The sequence below is a fragment of the Antechinus flavipes genome, chromosome 4 (genome assembly GCF_016432865.1).
Source record: "Antechinus flavipes isolate AdamAnt ecotype Samford, QLD, Australia chromosome 4, AdamAnt_v2, whole genome shotgun sequence".
In the NCBI taxonomy this organism is placed as follows: domain Eukaryota; kingdom Metazoa; phylum Chordata; class Mammalia; order Dasyuromorphia; family Dasyuridae; genus Antechinus; species Antechinus flavipes.
The window spans coordinates 13,748,593-13,773,720 of record NC_067401.1 but is presented as its reverse complement, the minus strand read 5'-3'; the positions used below and the strand labels follow the sequence as shown (position 1 = coordinate 13,773,720).

Sequence of the window (25,128 nt, the reverse complement as noted above, 5' to 3'; positions counted from 1 at the left end):
GTATTCTTGACTTCAGGCTCAAAACTCTATCCCTTGTGCCACCCAGCTGCAGTTCTTTTTTTTTTTTTAAGTTTCTTTCTGGGCAGTTAGATAGCTCAGGAGATAGAGCATTGACCCTGGAGTCAGAAAGACCTGAATTCAAATATAGCCTTAACACTTCCTAACAGTATGGCCTGGGCAAGTCACTTAACCTCAATTGCCTGCAAAAAGAAAAGAAGAATTTATTTTAAAATTTTTTCAAGAATTGTTATAAATAAATGAATAAGTGAATGAATGAATTGCACATGTTTGGCCTATATCAGATTGCTTACTGTCTTGGAGGAGGGAGAGAGAGAAAAATTTGGAACACAAGGTTTTGCAAAGGTGAATGCTAAAAACTATCTTTGCTTGTATTTAGAAAACTAAAATGCTACTAATATATTTTTTCAAATTTCTCTCTTCTGTCCACCCACACCATTTAAATGAAAAATGTAAAAGAAAAACAAAATATCAAATATGATAGGAAAGCAAAATAAACTCCCTCATCGGCTACACACAAAAATCCTGGGTCTCAATCTGCAATCTAAATCTCTCTGGAGGTAAGGAGCACATTTCATTACCAATCCTCCAGAACTGTGGTTGGTCACTGCATTGGTCAAAGTTCTTAAGATGTCCAAAACTGTTTGTTTTTATAATGATGTTGTCATCATAGATTATTCCCCTGGTCGTGCTCCCTTCACTCTGTATCACTTCATACCGATCTTCCATGTTTCCCCTGAATCCATCCCTGCCATCATTTCTTAAAGAGATAATCAAGTCTGATCAACTCTGATGGATGTGACTCTCTTCAACAAGGAGATGATTCAAACCAGTTCAGTAATAAAGAGGATCAGCTAGACCGAGAGAATTATGGGAAATGAGTGTGGACCACAACATAGCATTTCCACTCTTTCTGTTATTGTCCACTTGCATTTTTATTTTCCTTCTCAGTCTATTTTTACGTTCTTTCTAAATCCGATTTTTCTTGTGCAGCAAGAGAACTGTATAAATATGTGTACGTATATTGGATTTAACATATACCTTAACATATTTAACATGTATAGGACTACCTGCCTTCTAGGGGTGGGGGTGGGGGGAAGGAGGGGAAAAGTTGGAACACAACGTTTTGCAGGGGTCAGTGTTGAAAATTTACCCATGCATATGTTTTGTAAATAAAAAAACTTTAATAAAAAAAAAAAAAAAGACAACTCAAGTCACACACTTGGGGGTAATTGAGGAGCATCCCTTTGATTCCCAGTCCTTTGCTATTACAAAAAGAGCTCATGTGAATAGTTCTAGGTGCTTGCCCCGTTAGAATGTACTCTCCTAGCGAGGAGACAGCTTCATTCTTTGTGTGTTTATTCCAAGTGTCCAGCAGGTACTGACCTCTAGAAAGGGCACACTGCCCGTGCTTAACTCCCGTAACTATGACCCCTTCCATAAAACAAATTTATACACCACCTTTTGGAGAAATATCTTAGATCTCCCATGGACCTGTCTTCTCTGGAGTAAACAGATGTGACAGTGTCAAACGCTGAGGGTTTACTCTCCCTCGGGGTAAAAAAATCAGGATTCATGTTTCCAAGATCACTTTTAGCAACTTCTTCTTTAACTGACCTAGGATGACAAGTGGAAAGGTCTCGGTCTTCATGGAACACTGACACTTGTTATAAAAGTGCACTCAGTGCTCAGATTCACCCAAGAAAAAACCCTCTCCTCCCCTTTGATCCCAAGGCGTTCTGCTCAGTGGGCGAGCTGCACTCCCCAACCTCCCTGCTCTCACAAAGCCCATTAACGGACAGGAGGCTTTCAGGGAACTGTAAGGAAATCTAGAAATCCGCACCCCTCGGACGCCTCCCTTGCCCCTTCAGCGAGAGAAAGCAGGCAGCAAAGCAAGCGTTGCTGTTGCTCGTTGGGTCCCTTTGTGGAGCTCAGTTTCCCCAAAAGTTTTCCCCCCAAATTTCACGACCTCGAAAAAGGTGCTCTTTCCTCCAATTCTCCGCAGGGAAAGAGTAACAAGCGTTTGTAGCCGATATACCAGGTACGATTTCGATGCGGTTGTAGCTGATTGGTTACCATGGCACCCTGTTTAATTGCCAAGTGCACACACTGGGGAGGCGGGGTTACTGTAACTTTCGGGTATCATTTATGCCCTCGGGCCCTCAAGAGGGAGGCAGCGCGCGCGCGCACACATCCCTGCCCAAGCACAGCTGGCGCACCTCGGGAAACCTATCTCCGCAGCTGTTTCCCGCGTGGCAATCAATCACTCCCAGCCTTGCTCTCCTTCCACGGATCCCGGAGCGGAGACCGGCGCTCCCTCTACTGCTAGATCAGCCCGGGCATCCCACGCCCCCTCGGGAACTCGAAGGCCGACGCCCACCTGCTTGCCGGCCTCTCCCCTCAACCCATGCACCCGTGTGCCAGTCAGTCACTCAGTCAATCCGCCCGTCAGTCAGCGAACCCTCTAGCTCACGCGCCCCGAGCAGCCCTCCCTTCCTCGTCTCCCGCCCCCTCCGAGAGTCTCAGGGAGGCTCCTCCCCTCCCCCGGGGCAAATCTCGCCTCGGGACGGGTCGTGCCACTATAGCAGTGGGGGTGGGGAGGAAGGTGGAATGACCCCTCACGTGCGTGCACCATCTAAGAAGCGCCGTCCGCCCTGCAGCGGCTCCATGCTCCCACACACCAAGCTGGAGTGGAACGGGACAAAATGCCGGAACCAGGCGGCCCTCCCCTCCGGGCCCGAGCGCGGACCCTCCCCCCCTCCCCTGTCTACGATGGAGGAGGCAAAAGCGATCGCGTTTCCATAGAGACCCTACTACACAGCCGGGACTGCCCTCCCCCCTCCAACTTTCCAGTCGAACGGCCCCGCCCCTGGCTCGGCATTCAGAGGCCCGCAAGCCCCGCCCCGTCCCGGACTCGCGTCGACCCAAAGAATGGACGTCAAGACTCCAATTATGACCTCACAGGGGCTGCTTTACCTGGCAGCCCCGGCCCTGGGAGCTCAGGGGGCCTGGCTCTGTATCTGGAAGGGACAGAAAGTCGTGGCCATAGGCTCTATGAGCTATAACCAGAAAGGACCTTAGAGAAATTCTTTTTCCCAATTGACAGATGAGGAAACTGAGGCTCATTAACCTAGAGCCAGAAGAGACTCCAGGTGCCAAGTAGTCTATCCCCTCAAGGGGAGTGACTGGCCCACGGGAATATCAAGAAACCAAGATTTATTAATTTTTAGGGCCATTAGTTTCTAGGGCTTTTAGTTACAGACCTTTGGATTGTCACAAAATCTCAAACCTGAAATGATAGGGAGGCCACCTACCCTAGAACAAGAATCCCCTGGACTGCGGCTTCTTAAACTATGGTTCTGGACCCCTTGTGGGTTCTCATAACTTTCCTTAGTTGATGAGCCTCTCCACACTCAGATTGGTCATTAGACTTATGTCACTAAACTCGAACTTAAAACCTTCTCAGTTTGCAAGGACCTGCTAGAACAGGTATTTCCCTGGCATAGAGCCTTGGAGAAACCCCCGGGGTCACCTTCATACCACAGTAAGGCATCAGAGGATGATGTTGGTGGATGCTGAGGAGGGGTTGTCGTGGAAAAGATAGTGGTGTGTTTACCATTTCCTTCTCCAGCTCATTTGACAAATGAGGAAACTGAGGCAGACAAGATTAAGTGACTTACCCAGGGTCATACTAATTGTAACTGACTGAGACTGAAATTGAACTCAGGTCTTCTGCCTCAGCCCTCTATCCACTTTGCCATAGACCTGACCCATTCTTAATAGTGAAATTGATTTTAATTAAATTTTAGTTAAATGTAAGACCCTCTTCCATTAAGTCTTTTCTTGATCTCTCCAGGCATAATGGGTCTTCAGAGCCTGGACCTTAGATGATACTTTTCATATCTCTCATCTCGAAGGGTGATTTTTGTAGTTCAGGGAGCAATGAAATCAGCAATGTATCCATGATTTATCATTTTAGAAAGTTGCCTGGGATATGGAGAAGTGAGGTGACTTGCCAGGGTCACACAGCCAGAATTTGCCATGAGTGGATTTGAACCCAGGATTTAATAACTTCAAAACAAGTCCTCCCTCCATGATCTGCTCTGCCTCTCACATCCCTCTTAGACCCTGTATAATGTTCCCTGTTGTATTATCATACTTACATTCACATCCTCTTCCTCTCATTGGATTGCGGGACATGAGGGTATATTTGGGGTCTTGCGTCCCCCATGCTGGTTCTAGCACTGGGTATGCTGTAGGCAATCACTCGGTTAATGCCAATTCTGAGCTCTGAGACATCAGACCAGTTCAGCTCTCTGAGTCCAGTTCCTCATCTGTCTGTCGAAGGAGAGCTTGGATTAAATGACTGACTGTCCTAACTGTTTAAAATCCTTCTGAAGGAGGTTGGGGGCAGGACACACTTGGTGATGTAGCACAGGAGACCAAGGAATGCTCAGAAGGAGGGAATCATGGGGAAACAGTGTCAGGAAAACCCAAAGAAGAGAGATTATCCAGTAGGAGGTCGAGATGAATAGTGGCAAATGCTGAAGAGAAGTCAAGGCAGAGGACTAAGAAGAGGCAATTAAGAGAACGGTGGTACTTACCATGAAGATGGAAAACTGAATGGGGAAAATGACCAGACTCACCATTTGGAGGGCCCAAGCACAACGCACATGGAGAATCTTCTCTGGCCAGGGCTTTATGGTCCATCTCTGACAGGCTTTTTCCTGAGTTATAGTCAGGAGAAAGAAGGGAGGATACAGGTTTAGACAGTGTGGGTAGGAGGGTGAGGTTCACCTATAAACTACACGCCCAATGCCATCTCCAGCATGTGCCTTCCAGGGTTCCAAGCTGTCCAAAGACACTCGTTCCCCTGACAGTTAAAGCTCCTGATTTAAGACCCAGTCCAAAAGGCAATCTCTCGGAAATAATGCTCAGAAATGCTAAGGGGTGTTAATGGCCCAACCCTGCCCAATCAAGCACAAAGCTGTGTCAAGGCCTGAGTGATGGGGCAATAACTCCCCTCTTTTGCCCTCCCTAATGGAAGACAGAAGCTGCAGACTGGTCAGCACGCTGAAGTGCTTTGGCCTCTAGCCTGCATAAGAATTAGACTGACATATACATCAGCTTCCTAAACTTTCCCAACAGAATGTCAGCTCTGCCTCCCAGAGGCCGTCATCAAAGCCTTGGATTTCTTTCTCGAACCACCAGCTCGGAATTTCCATTCTTCCGACGCCCATCAGAGAAAGATCATGAATTAGCTGCCATCCAGCCTGTGTTAAAGGTCGCCTGAGACATCTGATATTTACGACTGTCGGTCTAATGGACATCCATTAACTTTCCATTCCTGTAGGTTCTCCCAGCGCCAGCCCTGTATTAAGTTAGATGAGCAGAAGGCAATGTACCTGGATCATATTATCTCTGATCCCTGCAGAAATGTCTTCACAGAGTTAAGATTGAATGTTATGCCATCGGCTTTTATAGAGAATCATATCCCATAACCCAAGATTGGGGCAGGGGAGGGGGCCCAAGAGTATTGAGTTTAGAGGAGCGGAGGGGAAGGATCTCCAGATAAGATAAAGGCAATGTCATTTAGCCACATGAGTCCTGAGGGATCTGGATCCTAATTCTCATGCTCACAGATAAGTCTTGGGTCCTGGAACAAGGCTCCATCTTTCTCAGGGTCATAGGGGGCCTCTCTGAGGGCACTTCCTCTCAAAAAGATCAGTTAAGAAGCAATTCAGTCTGTCAGTCCTAAAGAGCTTTTAGAAAGGGTTGATTGTGAAAGTAGGACAAGACTTGTCTAAAACACCCTTCCTTGTGTACATAAATGTGTAGGAACTTCTGGAAGCTAGGGACTGCTTTTTCTACTTATATTGGGATCCTCAGAACTCCAACCGTTCTTTTCTTCTTTGGTTCCTTTGTTTTTTCTTCCTTCTTCCTTGTTTCTTCCTTGCTTCCTTTTCCCTCCTCCCTCCCCCTTCCTTCTTTCCTTCCTTTCTTTTTTTCCCCTACCCCATTCTCCTCTTTTACTTCTTACCTATTCTTTCTTTTTTTCTTCTTTCCGCCCTCCTTCCTTCTTTCTTCCCTCTCACCTTTCCTTCTTGCCTTCCTTCTTCCAGCAATGAAGCATAAGTGGCAAAATGGTTAATCACAGTTTCTTTTTGGAGTCAGAAAGGCTTGGGTTCCAATCACAGGCCAGATACTCACTACCAGTGTGACTCTGGATAAGGCTCTCTTCATGGGCTCATCTATAAATTGAAGGGAGTAGGCTCAACGGTCTCTAAGGTTCCTTCCAGTTCAAAGCCTATGAGTCCATGAGATGAGGAAGTCTGGTGATCCCAGAGAAGAGAAGAGGGGAAGATCCTAAAGGGTAGCTGAGAGAGAGTGCTGTTGGATCATTCCAGAGCAATCCATTGGGATTCAGGGGAGGGATGGTGCTCAAGGTTCCTATCAAATGGGACTGAGACTTTAAGCAGTGGCATGGGCACCAAAACAGTGTAAGGATCAGTGGCCATCTGGCCCTCCTCCTCATTTTACAGGTGAGGAAACTAAGGCCTACAAAGGAAAAAGACTTGCCCAAGATCTCCTGGGTAGTAAGGGTCAGCATCTGCAGTCAAACCCAGGTCTTCCACCTTGAAATCCAGCCCACATTCTACCATTATGTTCTCCCTCCCCACAGATACAAGTGGCACCTCAGGAAACCCTTTATGTACATCACCTTATTTGGCATTTCCCCCGGTGAGTCTGCAGGACCAGATGGCCCAGCAAGGGGCATTTCCCAGGTTGCTGCTTGGAGGAGAATTCCAGGAGGGCTTAATAGATGCTTGTCGACTGATTAGCCAGCTAATAGTATTTGTTGTTTGGACTGGTTAAGGAACATGCAGACTGGACTGAGTACCATGATTTAATGGAAAAACATACTCTCTCCTTTCTCCCCATACATCCCTCACACTGCCTGTAATCCCAACAGAATCAATAAGCATAGTGCTGCTCCTCTATGTCTCCTCCAACATCATTATCCAGAGAAAATTAGAGATGGAAAAAAAAATCAAGGGCGTCTTACTGGGAATAAGGATCACCAAAAAAGCCTGAAAAGTGAGATTAAAGGATGCTTTTTAAAGTGAAGCTAGGACCAGTAATAGGTAGCAAACACAAGGGTAGGAGGATAGTTTGTGCTATCAGCAGTCACGTATACTTTTGGGAAAATTATGGTGTTGATTACTTTACCACTTATTGCTTTCATTTTTACTTCTTCACATAAATCAGATTCAATCAAATGTCACAGTTGATGACTTTCCTTGTGATCTGGACCCAAGTTCATTTTTCCAATTAAAGAATTAATCAATGATGAGATTCTGCCTTGCTTCCCTTTCCCAAGATGCTGGATCTTGTGATAAAACTGCTGCTGATCCAAAGAATGGACAGGGTCATTCTAAGACTGGCAAGGGCCTTCTCTTCAGATGAGGGATTTGTAGCAGCATCAACAGTTCCCTCCCCATTGTGCCATCTCAGCTTCTGTGGTTTCTGAGTCAAGGATGGCTTGGCACCTCCTTGGGCTCCACTCTAGATGGGTCCATCTGAGTGTCCCAGAGAGAGGGGGAAGTTTTCACATCCCAATCAGCAAGATGTGGAGAGCGCAATCACAAATGGTTCCATGCCCAATCCATGGAGAGCACAATCACAAATGGTTCCATGCGCAATCCACGGAGAGCGCAATCACAAATGGTTCCATGCCCAATCCATGGAGAGCACAATCACAAATGGTTCCATGCGCAATCCATGGAGAGTGCCATCACAAATGGTTCCATGCGCAATCCATGAGAGCGCAATCACAAATGGCATCCATCTCCATCTGGCAGCCACATTTTTGTTACTGACAGAGTATGCTGAGCACAGAGATGTATTGGGTGGCTAAGTACCACATCTCCTACTGTTGTCCTGGTTCATTGTGATTTTGTCGGGATCTGTGATTTTTTTGGTGTAACAAGCTCCCCTCCCAATGCCATTCCTGAACAGAGCACTGAGACTTCTGAGCTCAGGGTTGCACAGCCAGTATGTGTCAGTGGCCGGGTTTGAACCCAAGATTCTTCTGAGACTCTTTATTTATAAACTCACATCTATGACCCAATAATAATTGTACTTATATGGATATTATATATTAATGTTGCCTAATCATAATTTTCCTATTCAATTATGAGCCCATGAGGACAACAATTATTGGGTACTTATATGGGTGTTACCTATTAAATAATGTTGCCTAATCATAATTTTCCTATTTGATTGTGAGTCCATGAGGATAAATATTGGATACCCATTATGTAGGTATCACATATTAAATTATGTCGCCTAGTCATAATTTTCATTTTCAATTGTAAGCCCCATGAGGACAGGGCCCCACCTTAAGGACCTTTCTGTTTAAATGATTAGTTATCCCATTGTAAATGGTTAATAAGTGACTTGGTTTATGAATGTGTAACTACATGTGAGACTATATGGATATTTATGTGCGTGTTTCTATTTGTGTGATTCACAAAAAGAACGTGTAGATTCGAAAACAAAATTAGATTGCCAAAAAGGAAAATGCAGTTCTAGCAGTGGCTTCCGGTTTGTGGATATACACATGTGGGCAGTGAGAAAGTGCCAGGGTATACAGAGCCTGGAGTCTTCCTGCTTTATCTGTTCTCAGGCACTTCCTAGCTGTCATTTCACCCCATTTGCCTCAGTTTCCTCAATGTGAATAATAACCATACCCATTTTGCAGGATTGTTATAAGAATCCAAGGAGGTAACATTTGTAAAGTTTTTAGTACAATGCTTGGTATGCAGTAGGTACTCTATAAATAGTTATTCCTTTATTGTCTCTCCCCATCCCTATCAAGATCCAGTAGATCTAGTCACGTCAAAAAGCCTATGTTAAGTCCTACTATGCGCTAGGAACTGGTGCTAATTGTTGAAGATAGAAAGACAAAAGTCAGTTCCTGTTCTCAAGAAGCTTACAATCTAACGAGGGAGAACAACATGAAAGCACTTTTGTATAAACAATATATAATCAACAGAATGAAGGCACTGAGATGGGACCAGTACCTCAACATGGCAGACAGCCTCTCCTTTTCCCTATTTTGTTCTCTGAACAGCCTGAAAGTTACCTTGGCCTTCTAGTGATACTAAAAAAGGCCAAGAGGAAAGTCTCCATGTACTGGACAGATCCTTTATGGACAAATCACAGGAGAACATGAACAAGAACATTTTAGAAGTTACAGATGGGCTGCAATCAGCACTGGGGGAGGCAGTATCAACATTAATAAAGGCACAGATCCATTTATGTATTTCACTCTAAGTATCTCTTGATTGATTTCTGAATGGCTGCACCTTTTGGAATGGTTTGGCCAGTGCCCAGAATGAACCAAGCCCCTTTTACTGAGGAACTAAAATAAAACGAATTCTTATTCTACTGGCTCATGTTTTGTGCTCTAATTAACAGCTCTTGGAACCGTACCCTGGGTAATGCTGCCTCATTAGGTACGCCATCACTGCAAATTAGGGTTTATCTCGCTCTTCATTATCTTCATAAAAGCTCCAAAATCTCGACAAACCACACAGAAAAGAGATAAATGGGTCTCCTTCCAAAGGAAGAGAGCACAGGCTGACTTTTCATTAGTCTAATCCAAGTCCTTGATGATTAAATAAGTCACAAAATGTTTTAATGGCTATCATAGAAGCCAACCACATGCTATTTTTGCCATAGCTTTGTGTCGAGCCAAAGACTGTACAAGAAGCCTGGAAGTCGAAGCTCTACAAAGTGATTAATGAAGATGATATTTTTAAAGCATCTTACAAAGCTTAAAGCACTATATACTATTGTTGCTGTAGTGGTAGGGGTAGAGGGGTAACAAAAATAGAGGTCTCTCTCCTCTCAAATGCATCTCTACCATTCCCCAAATTCATCCTGCTCCAGGGAAGCCAGTCTATCCCCAATCCCTACACACCCCAAGCTCATGCTCTCCACTCTCCCATTTTTTGTGATGTTCTATTTCTCTAAAAGCATCCTCTAAGGCCCAGGTTATGGACCTTCTAACTACTCCAGTTTCTGGTAACCATTCTTCTTGCCCAACTAATCACTGGATTTATTTGAATTAGACCTTGGGGCAGCCATTTATATTCAGCCTACACTGAATGCTTTGTAGATGTCTACCATGTCTTCCCAACTAAAAAGTACACATGCACATATACACATACACATACATGCACTATGCAGTGCACATACATTGCGTGCATACATACTACATGCATACACATGATCCACTTCCAGCTCTAGGAACTGGTATAAAATGAAGATTCCCAGTGTCTCTCCCACAAACATCTAAGTGGATTACCTGAAAGTTCTACTCACTAAACCAATGACTTCCTTCCTCTCCTTGAAAGTAGTCGCTGACTGCTTTTCTATTTGTACCCTTAGCACTTAGCACAGCGCTCGCACATAGCAAAGAGAGCGGCAGCAGCTGGCACAAATGAATGGTTTAAATGCCACCTCAGATGCTTCCTAGCTTTGTAACCCTGGGCAAGTCACTTCACTCTGTCTCAGTTTCCTCATCTGTAAAATCAGCTGGAGAAGGAAATGGCCAACCAATCCAGTATCTTTGCCAAGAAAACTCCAAATGGAGTCATGAAGAGTTGAACAGTCTGAAAATTACTGAACAGCAGCATTTATGTAGGGCATTGAGGTTTGCAAGATTCTTTGCCTATGCTATCTAACTCAGCAATGCAATATTGAAAAACTGTTCAGTTGTTTTTCAGCCATCTCCGGCTCTTCTTGACTTCATTTGGGGTTTTCTAGGCAAAGATACTGGACTGGTTGGCCATTTCCTTCTCCAGCTGACTTTACAGATGAGGAAACTGAGACAAAGTGAAATGAATTATCCAGGGTCACTAAGCTAGCCAGGCTCTGCGGTGTTTGGGGGTTTGCCGTATCCAGCATAATTTCATCCACAAACAGAAGCTTCTGGAAGCCCTTATCACCTATAGAAAACCCCAAATCTCTCTGGATTCTGCTGGGCATCTTCTCCATCAAAGCAGTGAGCACCTTTGGCAAGTGTCGAGAGCCCCAGATAGTAAAGGGATCCCTGGAAGAGGTAGAAGACCTTGGCTAATCACGTCTGGCTCGGCTTCTCCATTCCCCCTGCAGGTGTCAGGCCTGCTGAGAAGTCAGGAGACGTCTCTAACCCTGCTGATTACCAGTACCAAGAATCTCTGGACAAAGGCATGATTTCTGACTTCTAAGAAGCTCTTCTGGAAAACATCTGCCAGACATCCTATACCTGCTATCCGAATGCCTTCGTGAATGATATACTGACTACCGTTAGAATACGGAGGTAGCAGTGATCTGACTGAGAACTTAGGCATTTGGCACCGATTCCGTATTCCTTACATACATGTCTATGAGCACTGCTGTCATTCTGAATAACTCCGACCTGTTTTCACCACTGGGCTGAGTCCCGCCTCTTCACTCCGTGTCTATGAATCAGGGCTCGGGGACGGACCCGGAGCTCTCCCATGAGCGGATCCAGACGGGCATCTGCCTCCCTGCTTTATGCCTCGCCTTTGCCATATTGTGTGTGTGTGTCTCTCTCTATAGAGATATATATAGATATATACACATATATAGCTCTGTGTGTGTCTCTATATATAGATATATAGAGATAGATATATACACATATATAGCTCTGTGTGTGTCTCTATATAGAGGTAGATATATACACATATATAGCTGTGTGTGTGTGTGTGTGTGTGTGTGTGTGTGTGTGTGTGTGAACTGTGTCCTAGTTGGGATCAGAGGATGGCTAAACAGGTTATTCCTATTCTTGTAGGTTTGTATTCTTTAGGTAAAGTCCGGAATGATGCAGACTTGGTGAGTTTTTGACGTCAGATTTGAGAGATTGTCTTCTCTGCATCCACGCAGGGAGATAAGAAGTCTTAGCCTCCTCACTCCCACCTATCTTTTCTTCTCTCTCCCCTCCTCATATTCCTCCCACTTCGGCCTTTCCGGCATTACTACAAATCGGAGGAGGATACATGGGACTCGGGTTCAAATCCAGGCTCAGCCTCTTACTGTGTGGCCCTGGGCAAGTAAATGACTTTCCCCCATTGTGCTTAGAGAACTGGCCTCCGGGATCCCTTCCAACCCTAAGTGTACGAGCTGAAGCCTCTCCCCTTACCACTGTGCCTTAGTTTCCCCGTCTGTAAAAGACGGACAAACTAGATGATTCCCAGGTGGAGTACCACATGTGTTTCACATCCCCAGCAGGGAGGACCCTCCGCAGCCCCTCTCGGAACAGCGGAAGAAACTGAGGCCCAGGCTCCCTCCCTCCCTGGTGGGGGAGGAATTCCCGGCACTAGGACCCGGAGGAGCGCGGGTAGTTGTGGTAAATATAGCTCGCGGGAGGGAGGGACGGGGGAGGGCAGCTGGGCTCCCCTCCACCTCTTCCCAGCCGTTATGGACGCGGAGTCGACAGCCCCAGCAGGAGGCCCGGCGGAGACCGCGGGCTCGGAGACCGGGCGGCAGCTAGCCCGAATCACGCCGCGGCTGCTCCTAGGGCCCGCGCGTGTCGCTGCGGACGCGGAACTGCTGGCGCGCGAGCGCGTCACGTTTTGCGTCAATGTGACCCGGCAGCAGCCGTGCCCGCGCGCGCCGGGCGTGCGCACGCTGCGCGTGCCTGTCTTTGACGACCCGGCCGAGGACCTGCTGACGCATCTGGAGCCCTGCTGCGCCGCTCTGGAGGCGGCCGCGCGCGCCGGCGGCACGTGCCTCGTGTACTGCAAGAACGGGCGCAGCCGCTCGGCGGCGGTGTGCACCGCCTACCTCATGAGGCACGGCGGCCTCAGCCTGGAGCAGGCCTTCCAGGTGGGCGGGGTAGGAGCAGCGGGGAGGGGCGGGGCTTTGTGTGATTGGCCCGGCCTGACCGGCAAAAGGGCGGGACCAGGCCTAATGAGAGCTGCTGGGTCGAGGGGGCGGGCTTTGAGTGAGAGAGTGGAGCAATCCTGAGGAGGTGACCAGTCCGTGGAGCACAAGAGAAGGAGATAGGGGCGGGGCTTCGAGGCTCCAGGAGGCGGGGAGAGGGGGACAGTCCTTAGTCCCTTGCATCTCCAGGACCTAAAGAGGGAGGGATGCTCTTGGATGAACTTCGGGACTTGTGCCTGAGGTGGGGGAAGCAGCCCTGGCCGCCGGTTTGTGCGGAGGCCCGCCCCCGGATGGGCCGTGTATTGGGGTGCTGCCACGGGACCCCCCACTCGCCTCACAGTACGTGTCCATCCCCCAGATGGTGAAAAGGGCCAGACCCGTGGCCGAGCCCAACCCGGGCTTCTGGGCCCAGCTGCGGAAGTACGAGGACGCCCTCCAGGAGCGGACCCCCAGGAGCGACCCGAGGCCCGAGGCCCTGAGCGGAGCCAGTCCTTGGGAGTCATGCGAGACCGAGACACGCGAAAAAGGATCACCGGGTCACCCCGTGTCGGTGGGGCGGCCTTAGAGCACAGCTCTGAGCAGTCTGAAGGGCCCCCTGTGGTTTCAGGGTGTACCGTGGAAAGTGGGGCAGACCCCGGTTGTTTTTTATAAAGCCTTTTATTTTCAAAATACACGCATAGTTTTCAACATTTACCCTTGAGTACCCCAATTATGAAGGATAGCAGGGGGTACTGGGCTGGAACCTGAGAGCTGAAAGCAAAAAGCCTGGGTGTGAATCAGATCTTGGCCGTCTCCCTCAAACTCTCTGCCTCAGTTTCTCTCTGTGTACAATGGCCTCTCTCACCAAGCTCACTTCCCATCCCCTTTCCCCCATTCAGGCTGAGTCAATGCTCTCCCTCTCAGCTTCCTTCCTTCTGGAATCCCCAGTCAGAAGGTGAGGAACTCCCTGGACTTTCCAAAAAACAGATCTTGATCATAAGGGAATGGGGGCCTCCAGGGAAGGCGTGTACCCCCCCAGGTCAGCATCTTCTAGTCTACAAAGTAAGAGGTTGGGTGACTTGCCCATCACAGCCCAGCTGTCAGAAACCCGCAGCCCTCAGGACCCCCTGACGTTGCATCTTACTCTCTGTAACATCCAGATAATAAATAGCTGGCATTTATATACTTCCTTTAAGGCTCAATACAGGCTAAGTACTTACTTTACAGAGGAGAAAACTGAGGTTCCGAGAGTTTATACAACTGCCTATGATCCCTTAGATTTATTCTTCTTGAAAACAAGTGGTGGAAGCAGCATTCCAATCCAGATGTTTCCTGAATCCAAGTTTCCAGTATACGATGCTGCTGCCCCTTACAACTACTGTTTAATAAGGAAGAACTTTCTAATAATTGGCTCTGTCCAAAAAGTAGAACGAGCTGCCTATGAGGCAGTGAGACGCCATTCACCAGAGCTATGTATAAACTGGAGAAGTCTCCATAAACTTGTCTTTAAAACTCCAGCACAGCCTTTGTCATCACAGGCCCATAAACTTTTTTTCCCCCTAAATATATTTTGAAACTATACTTCAATATAATTGGCATCCTTTTTGATCCTAGTATTCTATGCATTTAAAAACATGATTCTGAGATGTTCAAGAGGTCCAGGACCTAAAAAGTGAAGGTCCTCTGCTCTGGTACTAAAGGGAAAAAAAAAAAACAAAGAAATGGAAAAGAACTGGATCTTCAAATTTATTGGTTGAGTAAACTCTTAAGTGTGGAACTTCCCTCTACAACCAGAGAGAGGAGATTTCTCTGCAAGTTGTCTTAGACAAACAAGTATGAAAGGCTTAGGAACTCTGACCTACAAAATGATCCCCCATGGAGCCAGAGGTCACCTGATAACTCTTGCTGCCCACCTTCAAAGACACTTGATGGACCCAGAGGGGAGACTGAAGCATGGGTTTTTTGGACATGGCTAAAGAGGGAATTTGTTTTGCTTGACTTTATAGGTGTGTAGTAAATTTTGTTTTTCTTGCTTTCTCAAGATAGGCATGAAGAAGAAAATTCAAAGCTTAAAATAAAATAAAATTGAATTTTAAAAAATGAAAAAAAATTTCAAGCATGGTAACAAGAAAATAAAATCCTAGTTACCTAAGCTACTGAGAAGTGACATGGCTAGGGTCACACAGCTAAGATGGGTCAGAGGCAGGAACCAAAATCTGATCTTGACATCAAAGCCAGCTATGCAGCTTTTCTAGAAAAGAAAAGAAAAAAACAGAAATCATAAAATGTTTTAGAGAGCATATTCTAAGCAACATGAAACAAGTCCCAGCCCCACCAGCAGACACAGTGGAGACAAAACCTTCAGATTGAAGGACCAGGAACCACCTTGTAGTTGCTGGATGAAAGTCACAGGGCAGGACAAAGGCCAGAGCCATTAAGGATCTCCTTTGGATTAATACTGATACATGAAGTACTTTTTCGGTCCAAGTTGGGATGCTTATCTGCTCTGTAAACCAGAAAAATATGTGGGGGCATTCAGAAACAAAAGGGTTTGTCAGCAGATATCAAGAGTCAGAGGCCTTAAGCCTAGGCCATCCTTACTCTGAGGCTGACTCCTTGTCCTCTGTTACATGGCAAATTAAATTGAATAGAAATAAATGTTAAATCCTATATAGAAGTTTTGAGTTTGGTTTTTGTTTTGCTCCAGAAATACAAAGGAGAGGGCTGCTGACATGATTACTTAAAAAGTTATTCACACAAAAGAGGCCTGTGGTTTTTGAAGGACTATAGACTTATCAAGAGTGTGATCTAGCACTTCCCACAAAAAGATGAAGTGATCCTGGGCTCCCTTAACAGAAGCATAATAACCTGAGGAGGAAATGTCATAATCCTGTGAGACTCTGCCTTGCCCATTTTTAGCACTGAGCTTATGTTAGGAAGGATGTTGAATCAATGGGCAGGAGATTCTGCTGGATATAAGAAAAAACTTCCTAGCAATTATGAAAATAAACAATCCTCCTCCTACTTTCTAGAAATCCCTCCAGAATGGTCTCTGAATCAACTTGGACATTCCAAGTGAATGACCTTCCATCACTCTGTAATTATATCCACAAAAGACTAATAGGGCTTTTCAAGGGATGGATGATTATGTAGAACTGGAGTGGCCCAGTCCTACGTGGGTTAGATGCATCCTGAATTCCCCCAGACCTTATCATTTGCCACATGACCCTCCAGATCCCCAGCACTGCCATCGACCTGTAGATGAAGCCCAAGAGTTCTTGGACCTCCCTATTCACCTGTTTCTGATTCCTTGGGCTGAGTCTTTCTGTCTGCCCCATGTGGAAATCCTCGTACATGTCTTGTCTCATCCAATTAGAACACAAGCTACTTAAGGGTAGAGATTGTCTCAATATTTTTTTTTAATCCCCAGTGTTTAACACAGTGGTAGATGCTTAAATCATTTTTATTCATTCATCAAATGAATTCATTTCAGTTTCTTGTCTTTGGCATCCTTGTCTGTCCACCAGGTGTCTCTCCAGGCCCATTTTCCATTCCGGGATGCACCAATGCCTCATGACATGAGAATCATCATCTCTTCTGTTCTGTCTTGACCCCATCTTCATATTTTGTTTCTGGATTTGGGATCCTGAACGGCTCCTCTGCTCTTCCTCGGTGCACTGCTGATCAGATTCGCTCCTCTGAGAGTTATCGATGCCTCAGGAGAAAGCCTGGGTCTTCGGTTCTTTGATCTATCATTCAAGACCTACATACATCATGACCTCTGCCCAGCATTCCAACTATGTATCCCAGTATTCCCTCACTTAAGGCTAAAACAATCTTCAGACAGCAGAATGGAAAATCTTGACATTACATTCCCTCAACTAGCTACCTCTGTATATTTTAGGGAAGAACATTGGCTCTAGAGTTAGAGACCATGCAAATTGACACTAACATTTAGAGCTTACTGTGTGCCAGTACTTTACAATTATCTCATTTTATCTCCACAACTCTTGGAGGCAAGTGCTATTATTACCCTATTTTACAGATGAGGAAACTGAGGCAAGCAGATTATGGGACTAGCCCAGGATGATATCATAGCTAGCAAGTATCTGAGGCTGGATTGGAAGTCAAGTCTTCCTGTCTCCAGTGCCGGTGCTCTATCAATTGTGCCACCTCGCTTCCTCAATACCTGTGGATCCTTGAGCAAGACAATTAATTATTCTCAGCCTCAATTCTTTCATCTTTAAAAAAGGGAAGGGAGCTGAAGCTGAACTAAATGACTTCTGAAGTCCCCTCCAGTGCTCAATCTGTGATCTTTGGATTCCCTGGTGTCTCTTTCGCCAAGAAGGCTTTTCATAACCCTATTCCCACTCCAAATGGTAATTCCCCTTCTCCCCATATTTAATGACCATTTTCCCATTAATCTCACTCAGTATTTTTAAAAATATATATTTTATATTAAAATATAAACATATTTCAAAAATAATTTTATTGGTACCACTTCTTTTTACCTCACCTACATTCCCATAGTATCCATCCCCCCACTTTCTCCCAGAAAGCCATTCTTTCTAATATTTTTTGGAGGGAAAAAAAAACCTTCAGAAGAATAAAACAACAGTGAAAAGGCTTGACATTACATCCCGTGTTCCACTTCCGTGTTCTCCCGCTTCTGCAAAGCAGGGGGTGTCTCCTCTCTCTTCTTTGAGATTAAGCTTGTCGTGATAATTTTGCAGCATTATTGCTTTTTCCATCATTACAGACGCCCCTGGCTCTGACATATCAGAAGGCTGTGCTGGCTGAGATAATGTGCTCTTCTTATAGTTCCTACATCATCATCATTGAGAACGTAAACAACATCTGGGTTGTGGAACTGGAATTTGTTCATGGTGCATGTTCTCACGACTTCCCCAAGGGGGAGGGGAGGCCCAGTGGGAAGACAAGCTGGCCTCTATGTGGTTATGAACAAAAGTACTCTGCTCTGCCCTTCCATTGTGGCTAAAGTAAAGCACCAAGAGGATGATTTGCATAGAGTGGCCAGATGGATGATGGGAGTTGGATTATTAGAATGGAAAGAGAGCTGGCTCAGGAATCAGGAAAACCCGATTCCCACCTGAGCCCCCCAGATGCAGACTGTGCAAGGGGGCAGTTCCTCGCTCCAGTGCATGTCCGGAAGTAGTCCAGAGCTAAAGTCAGCGGAAGGCTGCACCAGGGGCAAAAGAGCTCGGGACTCCTTTGGTGGCCTGACTGACTCACAAAAGAGCTGGAGTAATCCCTGTTATAAATTAGGAGAGTTTATGGCCCTCTCCAATGGAGGGGGGAGGGGAGCCTCCCAAAGAGAAGGTTAAGAGAGGAAAGAGCAGAGACCCTCAGAGAAATCCCAGGCCGGACCCTCACAGGTGGCCCAGCAGATAAGGAAACTGAGGCAGAAGCCACGGAGTCCGGAGCAGCTGGGAAAGCTGCTTGAAGTGGGGGCTGGGCGTCCCAGCCTTAGGAGTGCTGGTGCCCCGGACCCTTCCCTCTGAGACCACCCCCGATTTATGCTGACTTTGACTTGTCAGCCCCACGGATGGGCGTTTGCCCCCCCCCTTTTTTTTTTAATTCCCAGTGCCTAGCACAGTGCCTGGCCCTTAGTGGGTGCTTGATAAACGCTTGTTGAATGACCGACCCTCTAGCATGACCAAGCCTGCAGTTAAGTCCCTGCTGTCTCAGCTCCCCAAGACAGAGCCCACCTTCGCGTCTCCCTGGAAACAGAACCCGCCCTCCTGTCGCCGTAGAAACAGAGCCCGCCCTCCCGTCTCTCAGAAGACAGAACTCGCCTTTCCATCTCCCTGGAGACAGAGTCCGCCCTCCCGTCTCTCTGGAGACAGAACCCACCCTCCCTCCAGACGGATTCAATCAGAACTATTTCCGCCATCGCCACCAGGGGGCGAGGGCGGCTGATGCACGGGACTGAGGAGGGGCGGGAGGAAGAACGCTCCGGAAGTGCAAAGGACGGCAGAGGAAGGGGTGGGACATGGGGGGCGGAGGTCGGGAAGATGGCGTGGAGAGCCTGGGCTCGGAGCGGCTGGGGCTGCGGTAGCCCGGCTTGGGGGGCCGAGAGCCGAGAGCTGCGCGCCGGCCGGGCCCCCGCCCTGCTGCTGGGTCCCAGGTAAGGGCGGGGCCGAGGCTGGACGGGGCCTAGGTCCGGGAGTTCCCCCGGGCCTCCCGGCTCACTTGCTTTCCCAGGGGTCTGGGTAGTCCTGGTCCCCGACCCCTGACCCTTGCGTTCTGATGTCTCTTTCTAGTTTGTCCCTCCGCGCCTTTCGAGGGCTTCCCCCCATCCCCCATCCCCAGCACTGGACCTAGAGCCGACCCGTCCATCCCATGGTTGTGCAGAGGGAGAAACTGAGGCCCGGAGAGGCGCGTGAGCGGCCCAAGGTCACCCAGTGGGTCCTCCGCCTCCAGAGCCCTCCTTGCGTCCTCCCCTCGGCTCTGCCCCAGCCTCAAGTCTAGTCGCTATCACGGCTCAACCTGGTCTCCAGTGAGATACTTGTGCACTTGATATGTAGTAAGCGTTTAATAAGTGCTTGTTCCTCCCCCACTCTCCTGTCCTCCTCTTTCTCAGACACTAGGAACCTGCCGCGTGCAGGGAGTTCTGCCGGAGGCCGACTAGTAAACAGCACGCGTCCTGTTAGTAAACAACGAGTGTCCTGCGACTTCGGGGGCGGGGCGGGGATGAAATGCCCTGCAGCAGAAAGAGCCCGGGCAGCGGGGGCTGCTGAGACGGGGCAAAGCCTTCGCTCCCAGAGGCCGCAGGTGCTCCTGGAGGTTTCTTGGTGCTTTAGGAGGCCGAGGGGGAAGGGAAGGGGATATCCCAGGGGCGGGGCGGGGCCGCCTTCCGGGTGGAAGAAGGAGACAGGTTTGAGCCCCCGTGGGCAGAGTCGGTGCCTCAGGTCTGCGCCAGCGCCCCTTTGTGCCCTGCGGGGATCCTTCCGCTTCCCAGCCTGGCAGAGAGAGGCTGAGGCGGCCACACTTGCCTTTGCCGGAGGAGGAGGTGTCCTTGGCCGTCCAGCCCTGGCCTGTCCGTGTTGGCCGCAGGATCACGTGCAGAGGAATCTATTGGGCAAATCACAAGTGAGGTCATTGGGAGGTGGCCGCCGGTGTAACGGCAAACTGAAGCCCCTTCCTCTCCTTTCCTCTCCGACCTCGCGTATGACGTGATGGCAACGCGGAGGGACCCAAAAAGCCTGAACAACTCAATGAATGCTGGAGATGGTCGGGCATGACCCCAAACTTGGACCGGATTCAATTCCTCGGCTTCCGGGGGAGCCTCTGGCTTTAGCTTGTAGACTTAAGAAGAGTAGACGTGAGTGGCTGCAGAATGCCGGCTGTCAGCGCGCAGGGGGCAGCTCTGTGACCTGGAACATCAGCCGCCTGCTTCCCGGATCCTGGATGGGGGAAGCCCAGCCTGGGCTCCGTTTGGGAGATTGCGCAATAAATTAGGGATCCCGAGTTTTTGCCGGAAGCAAAGGCTCCCTTAAAGCGCCCTTAGCCGGAGGAGCGTTTCTGCACAGGCGGTTCTGTCCTAGTTTACTAGCACCCAGCCTTGATTCCATGGGACCCTAAATCCCTTCCAGCTCCCGCTTCTGTGACCCTCAGGACAGACCCTGGGACGGAGAAAAGTGCAGCCCCTCCTCAGGGGTGGCCGAGACTGGAATCCCAAACCGTGGCCCTCCCTCAGGGCCTGGGGCATCACCCAGGCTTCATTCCAGGAAAAACCCTCTCCCCATGGGGAGTGTGTGCGCCTCCTCCCCGAGGGCGCGGCCTGCTGGAGGGCCTGGGAGTCAGGGAGGCCTGGCCAGAACAGAGGCCTCCTCGCCTTCTGGCCCGAGAAAGGAAACCCCACAACTCACCGTGAAACCGACCTCGGGAGTTCCCGCCTCCGGGGAATTGCAGGTCTAGACGGAAAGTCACCATGCTGGGCAGGAAGAAGAAACAGGAATCGGCTGCACGGTGCTTTCAGTTAATTGAGAGGGAAAAGGCCATGTTTCGCCTTGAAAATAAGGACAATGTAGCAGATCCAGAGGCAGCCAGATTGCCCAAAAGATCCCTGAGATCCGAGACTGGTGTGGACGTGTTTTTTGGGAAAACAAAAGACTGAGCCAAATGTTATCAGAATTTATTATAGAAACGGGTTTGCAGAAAACCTAAATTTAAATGTGTTTGTTTAGCATCTAGATGCCACGTCCACTGGGGAATAGCCCACACAGTGTTGACTGTATGCTTCTGCTTCTGCAGAGTGATTGCTGAAAAGCGGGACATGACATTCTTCTTGTCTTGCGATGAGGCGTCTTTGTTGGGCGCCTGCGAGCGCCGCCAGTCACCGATCCTTCCTTTTGTCTGGCGGCCTCAGCTGAGCCTTGCAGGTAGCAGGCTCTTAGTAAGTGCTGCTTGGATTGGGGAGGAGGGGGGGGCGGTCCAGAGTTGAGCCGGTTTTGTGGGAGATAAAATACTAAAACAGACTCACAGGTGCAGAGCCGCCCTGGTGATTGGTCTGCCCCCCTTGGGCAGGAAGTATCCGAGAGGGCACCAGAAAGCCCATGGTCGGACTTCCCCGCCGGTGCCGGGTATTTTAGAGAGTGGGAGATCCGCGTGCTAGCTGGGGTCTGAGGGCAAAGGTCGCTAGCTTTTGAAGGATCAGGAAAACTTCCCGAAGGCGCTGCCATTCACCTGAGCGCTCCCTGAGAGGTGGGACTTCCAGGGGCACAGATCAGAAGGTGAAAGCCTCGGCAGCCCCCTAAGGTGGGACTGTCGTGTGCCTGTTTGGGTTTGCCTTTGGGACGGTGATCGTCTGAGAGTGCTGGGAAATGATGCTTAGAAGGTGGATGCTGGGTTACAGGGGGCCTCGTGTACCCAGCAGAGAAGGTTGGACTTGACAGGGTCGGGGAAGCAGCCTGGCCGGCTTCTGCTGACAATGGTTTAATTGGAGTAGGGCAAGAATGAAAGCAAGAAGATAATATGAAATAATACCAGTCCCATCCCCCTGCCCCCCGCTTGTGTGCAGGGGTACATGCATCCACCCCTGGGACACCCAAGATGGGAGGCTAGTGCTGGGATGGGGTAGTGGGAGTGAGGAAGCAGAGGACGCAGAGATCCTGTGACAAGTGGGGGAGGCAGCGAGAACCCCAAGTCATGGACGTGGCAGGTGGTTCCGTCACAGGCCGAGGAAGAACAAGTATGGGGGGTAACTTGACGTGTGGAATTTCAGGTGCCGGTGGGACATCAGAGAGGAGAAGGACTGGAGAGAAGCAGATATTGGGAAGCACTTTTTTGAAGGCTAGAGAGTGAAGGAGTCAGGGAGGCCACGGGCCTTCCTCAAAAGCTGGTTGTGAGAGGCTTGAGGCGGGGTGGGTGGAACCGGAGGGATGGCTGCCTTTTTCAGGAAAGGCCCTCGGAGCTCTCCTCCCCTCCCCCTCCCTGCCCTATCGCTCCTTCCTCTTTGTTTCATCCTCCCCTTCTTTTTCATCCCTTGGTTCTTCCTCTCCCTTTCCATCTGACCACTGTCCTTGCTGATGTTTTGTCTGAGTTTCCGCCACCCCCTCGGTCAGTCCTAGGATAGACCTTTCTGTGTGTATCTTGTTTCACCTCCGTGATGGCAAGGATTTCCTTCTTGGTCTTTCTTCCCTGAGGCGTGAGCACACTCTTAGCAAGTGCTTGATAAATGCTTGTTGAATGAATGCTTGAATGAGTGCCGGAGCTGCAGTTTATTTATCTCAGTTTCAGCGAAGCATTTGGCAGTGGGTTCATGCTATTCTCTATTTTTAAAAATGTTTTATGGTTGCTTTGGTTTTTTTTAATATTACTATCAGTCAGGGGTGCTGGGGGCGTGGGGCTGGGGGGGATTTCCTGTTCAGCTAAAGGTTAGATTAGGGCATCTCCAAAGTGTTTTCCAACTAAGAGATTCTGTAATCTGGGTCCAAGTACTACCGAGACATGGAACCTTGGTGAGCCTCTTCCTTTGTTTGTAAATGATAATTATACTCGCATTATCTATCTTATACTTTTGAGAAACGTGCTTAAAAGCTGTTATGTTACCTAAAACATTGAAAGATGAGCTATTCTCTGAGCGAGGAGAGGAGAGGGAAGAAGATGATGGGAAATAGAGGTAATATATAAACAAGATTTTTTTTAAACTGTTGCTTCCCAGTGACTCTTTTCACTCCCACAGAATTCTCCTTTATAAGAAGGACAGTTGAACAAAACCCATGAACACATTGACCAGAGCTACCCCTGTGCCCCTCCTGCCCTCGCTCCCATGATTCCTCGCTTCTTTCCTTCCCTCAGGGTCTTCCTGCTTGCCAAGGCTCTGGGTCCCAAGCCCTTCCATCTTCTCCTGGGTTACCCCCACCATCCTCCTCTTTCTCCCTTTCTCTTCTCCTGGTCTGCCAGTCTCTTTCCTTTTGCCCACAAACATGGCCTTACTTCCCTTCACTTGACACCTCCCTTCCTTCCAGATCTCCTGCTCTTTGTGACTAAGCCTGTTCAAAGTCCTCGGGGCTCACAGATTTTCCTTTCTGTTCCTCATCTCCAGCCCTCGCCCAGCTGATGCCGCTCCAGGGACCTGGGATCCCTGAGCAGGCCCAGGGGAAGGGCCCTTTCTCCATCCTCATCTGTCCCGCTCTGCTCCTGACTGTCCTGCTCCCTTCTTGGTGCCCTGTCGTATCTTCTCAGTGGGGCTTCCAGGGGCTCTGGCCTGGACTCATTTTTCACTTTTCACTCAGTGTCACTTGTCACTCTCTGCATCCAGGCCTCTGCATCTCTTCTGAGTTCTGGTCAGACACAGCCAGCTGCCTCCTGGCCGTCTCCAACTGGGTGCTGCTGCCACAGGCGTCCGCAGTGCGGCACATCCAAGACAGCTCGTCATCCTCCCCCAAATCCTTCCAAATCTCTTCCTTATGGTCAAGGATTCCAGTCAGTCAGGAGACATTCAGAGTCTGCCAGGGACTGTGCTAAGTGCCGGGGGCTCAGAAAGAGGCAGGAGACGGTCCCACTCCTCGAGGAGCTGACAGACCAACCAGGAGACGACAGGCAGAGAAATCTCTGCAGAGGGAGCTTCCGCCTGGCTAACTAGGGCATAATTAACAGAAGGCCGGTGCTGGCAGTAAGAGGCTTTCTGCAGAGCTGGGATTTGAGTTGGGACTAAAGGAAGCCAGTAGGCAGAAATGAGGAGGGAGATTATCGCAGCCTGGAGGACAGCTAGAGAAAATGCTCAGCGTGCAGAGAAGGAGGCCAGAGTCAGTGGGGTGCAGGGGGTGTGTTGGGGATTAGGGTTTAAAAACGCTGGCAAGGGGGGAGGACCAGAGCGATCTGTACAGTGGGTCCTGGAGGCAATAGGGAACCACCGGAGTTTATTGATTGAGGAGGGGAGAGGGACATGATCAGCATTGAACAATTTTTGTAACGCTCAGGGTTGTAAAATTGACATTAGAAATAAACTGACAACACTTGGGGACTCACTGAAAGGCTCTTTAACTCATCATCTCTTATTTCCATAAAGTTTACTTTAAAAAAGAAAAAAAGGACCCTTTGGTTATTGCAGGTGACGCCACTGGATGTTCATCCTGTTCTCCGTGTACCAGACTGAGCCCCACAGAGGGCAGAGGGCAGATCCCGGCAGGCCCGTGGCTGCCTCTGCTCAGCTGGACCCGGGCAGCCGCTTCCACTGATTTGCCATTAATGTGCTTCCGCGCAGGTCCCTTCCCCTTTTCTTCCTTCAGCGTTCCCGTGTCTAGTTCACTTTGGATCAAAGCTTCCCCACGAGCCAGAAATCTCCATCTTCCGGCTGTCCTGGGAACTGCGAGCACGTGAGCAGACAGAAGCGACCTGATGTCGGCCGGTGTTTTCTGCTTCTCCCTGTTGGAAGCTCATGAAGTTCATTAGGATTGCTTACAACTTCTGCACTTGGAGGTTCCCCCGCGCTTCCTCATCAGCACCGTCAGGCTTGGCGCTGAGCTCCAGCGTTTGGGGCCGTCCTCACCACGGGATTCGGGTCTGGCCGATGGAGGGGACGCCAAGGACCGGCGGGGACTGGACAGAGGGCCCAGGAGGGGGAGGAAGAGGCGTCCGCCCCACCGTTGGAGCTGCCCATCACCTTCTCTGAGATACTGGAGAGCGGAGGTTGGAGAATGTCTACAT

The 25,128-nt window shown here is 48.9% G+C and overlaps 3 protein-coding genes across 6 annotated transcripts in view; 2 read left to right on the top strand and 1 right to left on the bottom strand.

Annotated features, from left to right (window-relative positions):
* Positions 1 to 2,519, bottom strand: part of ANKMY1 (ankyrin repeat and MYND domain containing 1) — a 121,226-nt gene extending 118,707 nt beyond the window's left edge. The window contains exons 1-2 of one of the 4 annotated variants that reach the window (XM_051991852.1): positions 2,238 to 2,519; positions 1,480 to 1,635 (exon numbers count right to left, since the gene is read on the bottom strand). In XM_051991852.1, the coding sequence (XP_051847812.1) occupies positions 1,480 to 1,595 (116 nt within the window). In that variant the 5' untranslated portion in view covers positions 1,596 to 1,635; positions 2,238 to 2,519. The remainder of the gene's footprint in view (positions 1 to 1,479; positions 1,636 to 2,237) is intronic. The other 3 variants (XM_051991851.1, XM_051991850.1, XM_051991849.1) reach the window with 3 other exon arrangements.
* Positions 2,520 to 11,828: 9,309 nt separating this feature from the next.
* Positions 11,829 to 15,631, top strand: DUSP28 (dual specificity phosphatase 28). The gene is made up of 2 exons (XM_051991848.1): positions 11,829 to 12,918; positions 13,334 to 15,631. Exons 1-2 carry the CDS (start codon positions 12,277 to 12,279, stop codon positions 13,538 to 13,540), a joined length of 849 nt encoding a protein of 282 aa, XP_051847808.1. The 5' UTR covers positions 11,829 to 12,276; the 3' UTR covers positions 13,541 to 15,631.
* A 3,335-nt stretch (positions 15,632 to 18,966) lies between these two features.
* The window catches only part of PARL (presenilin associated rhomboid like), a 30,130-nt gene continuing 23,968 nt past the window's right edge, over positions 18,967 to 25,128 (top strand). Inside the window, exon 1 of the mRNA XM_051991847.1 lies at positions 18,967 to 19,102. Coding sequence (XP_051847807.1) covers positions 18,990 to 19,102 — 113 coding nt within the window. The 5' untranslated portion in view covers positions 18,967 to 18,989. The remainder of the gene's footprint in view (positions 19,103 to 25,128) is intronic.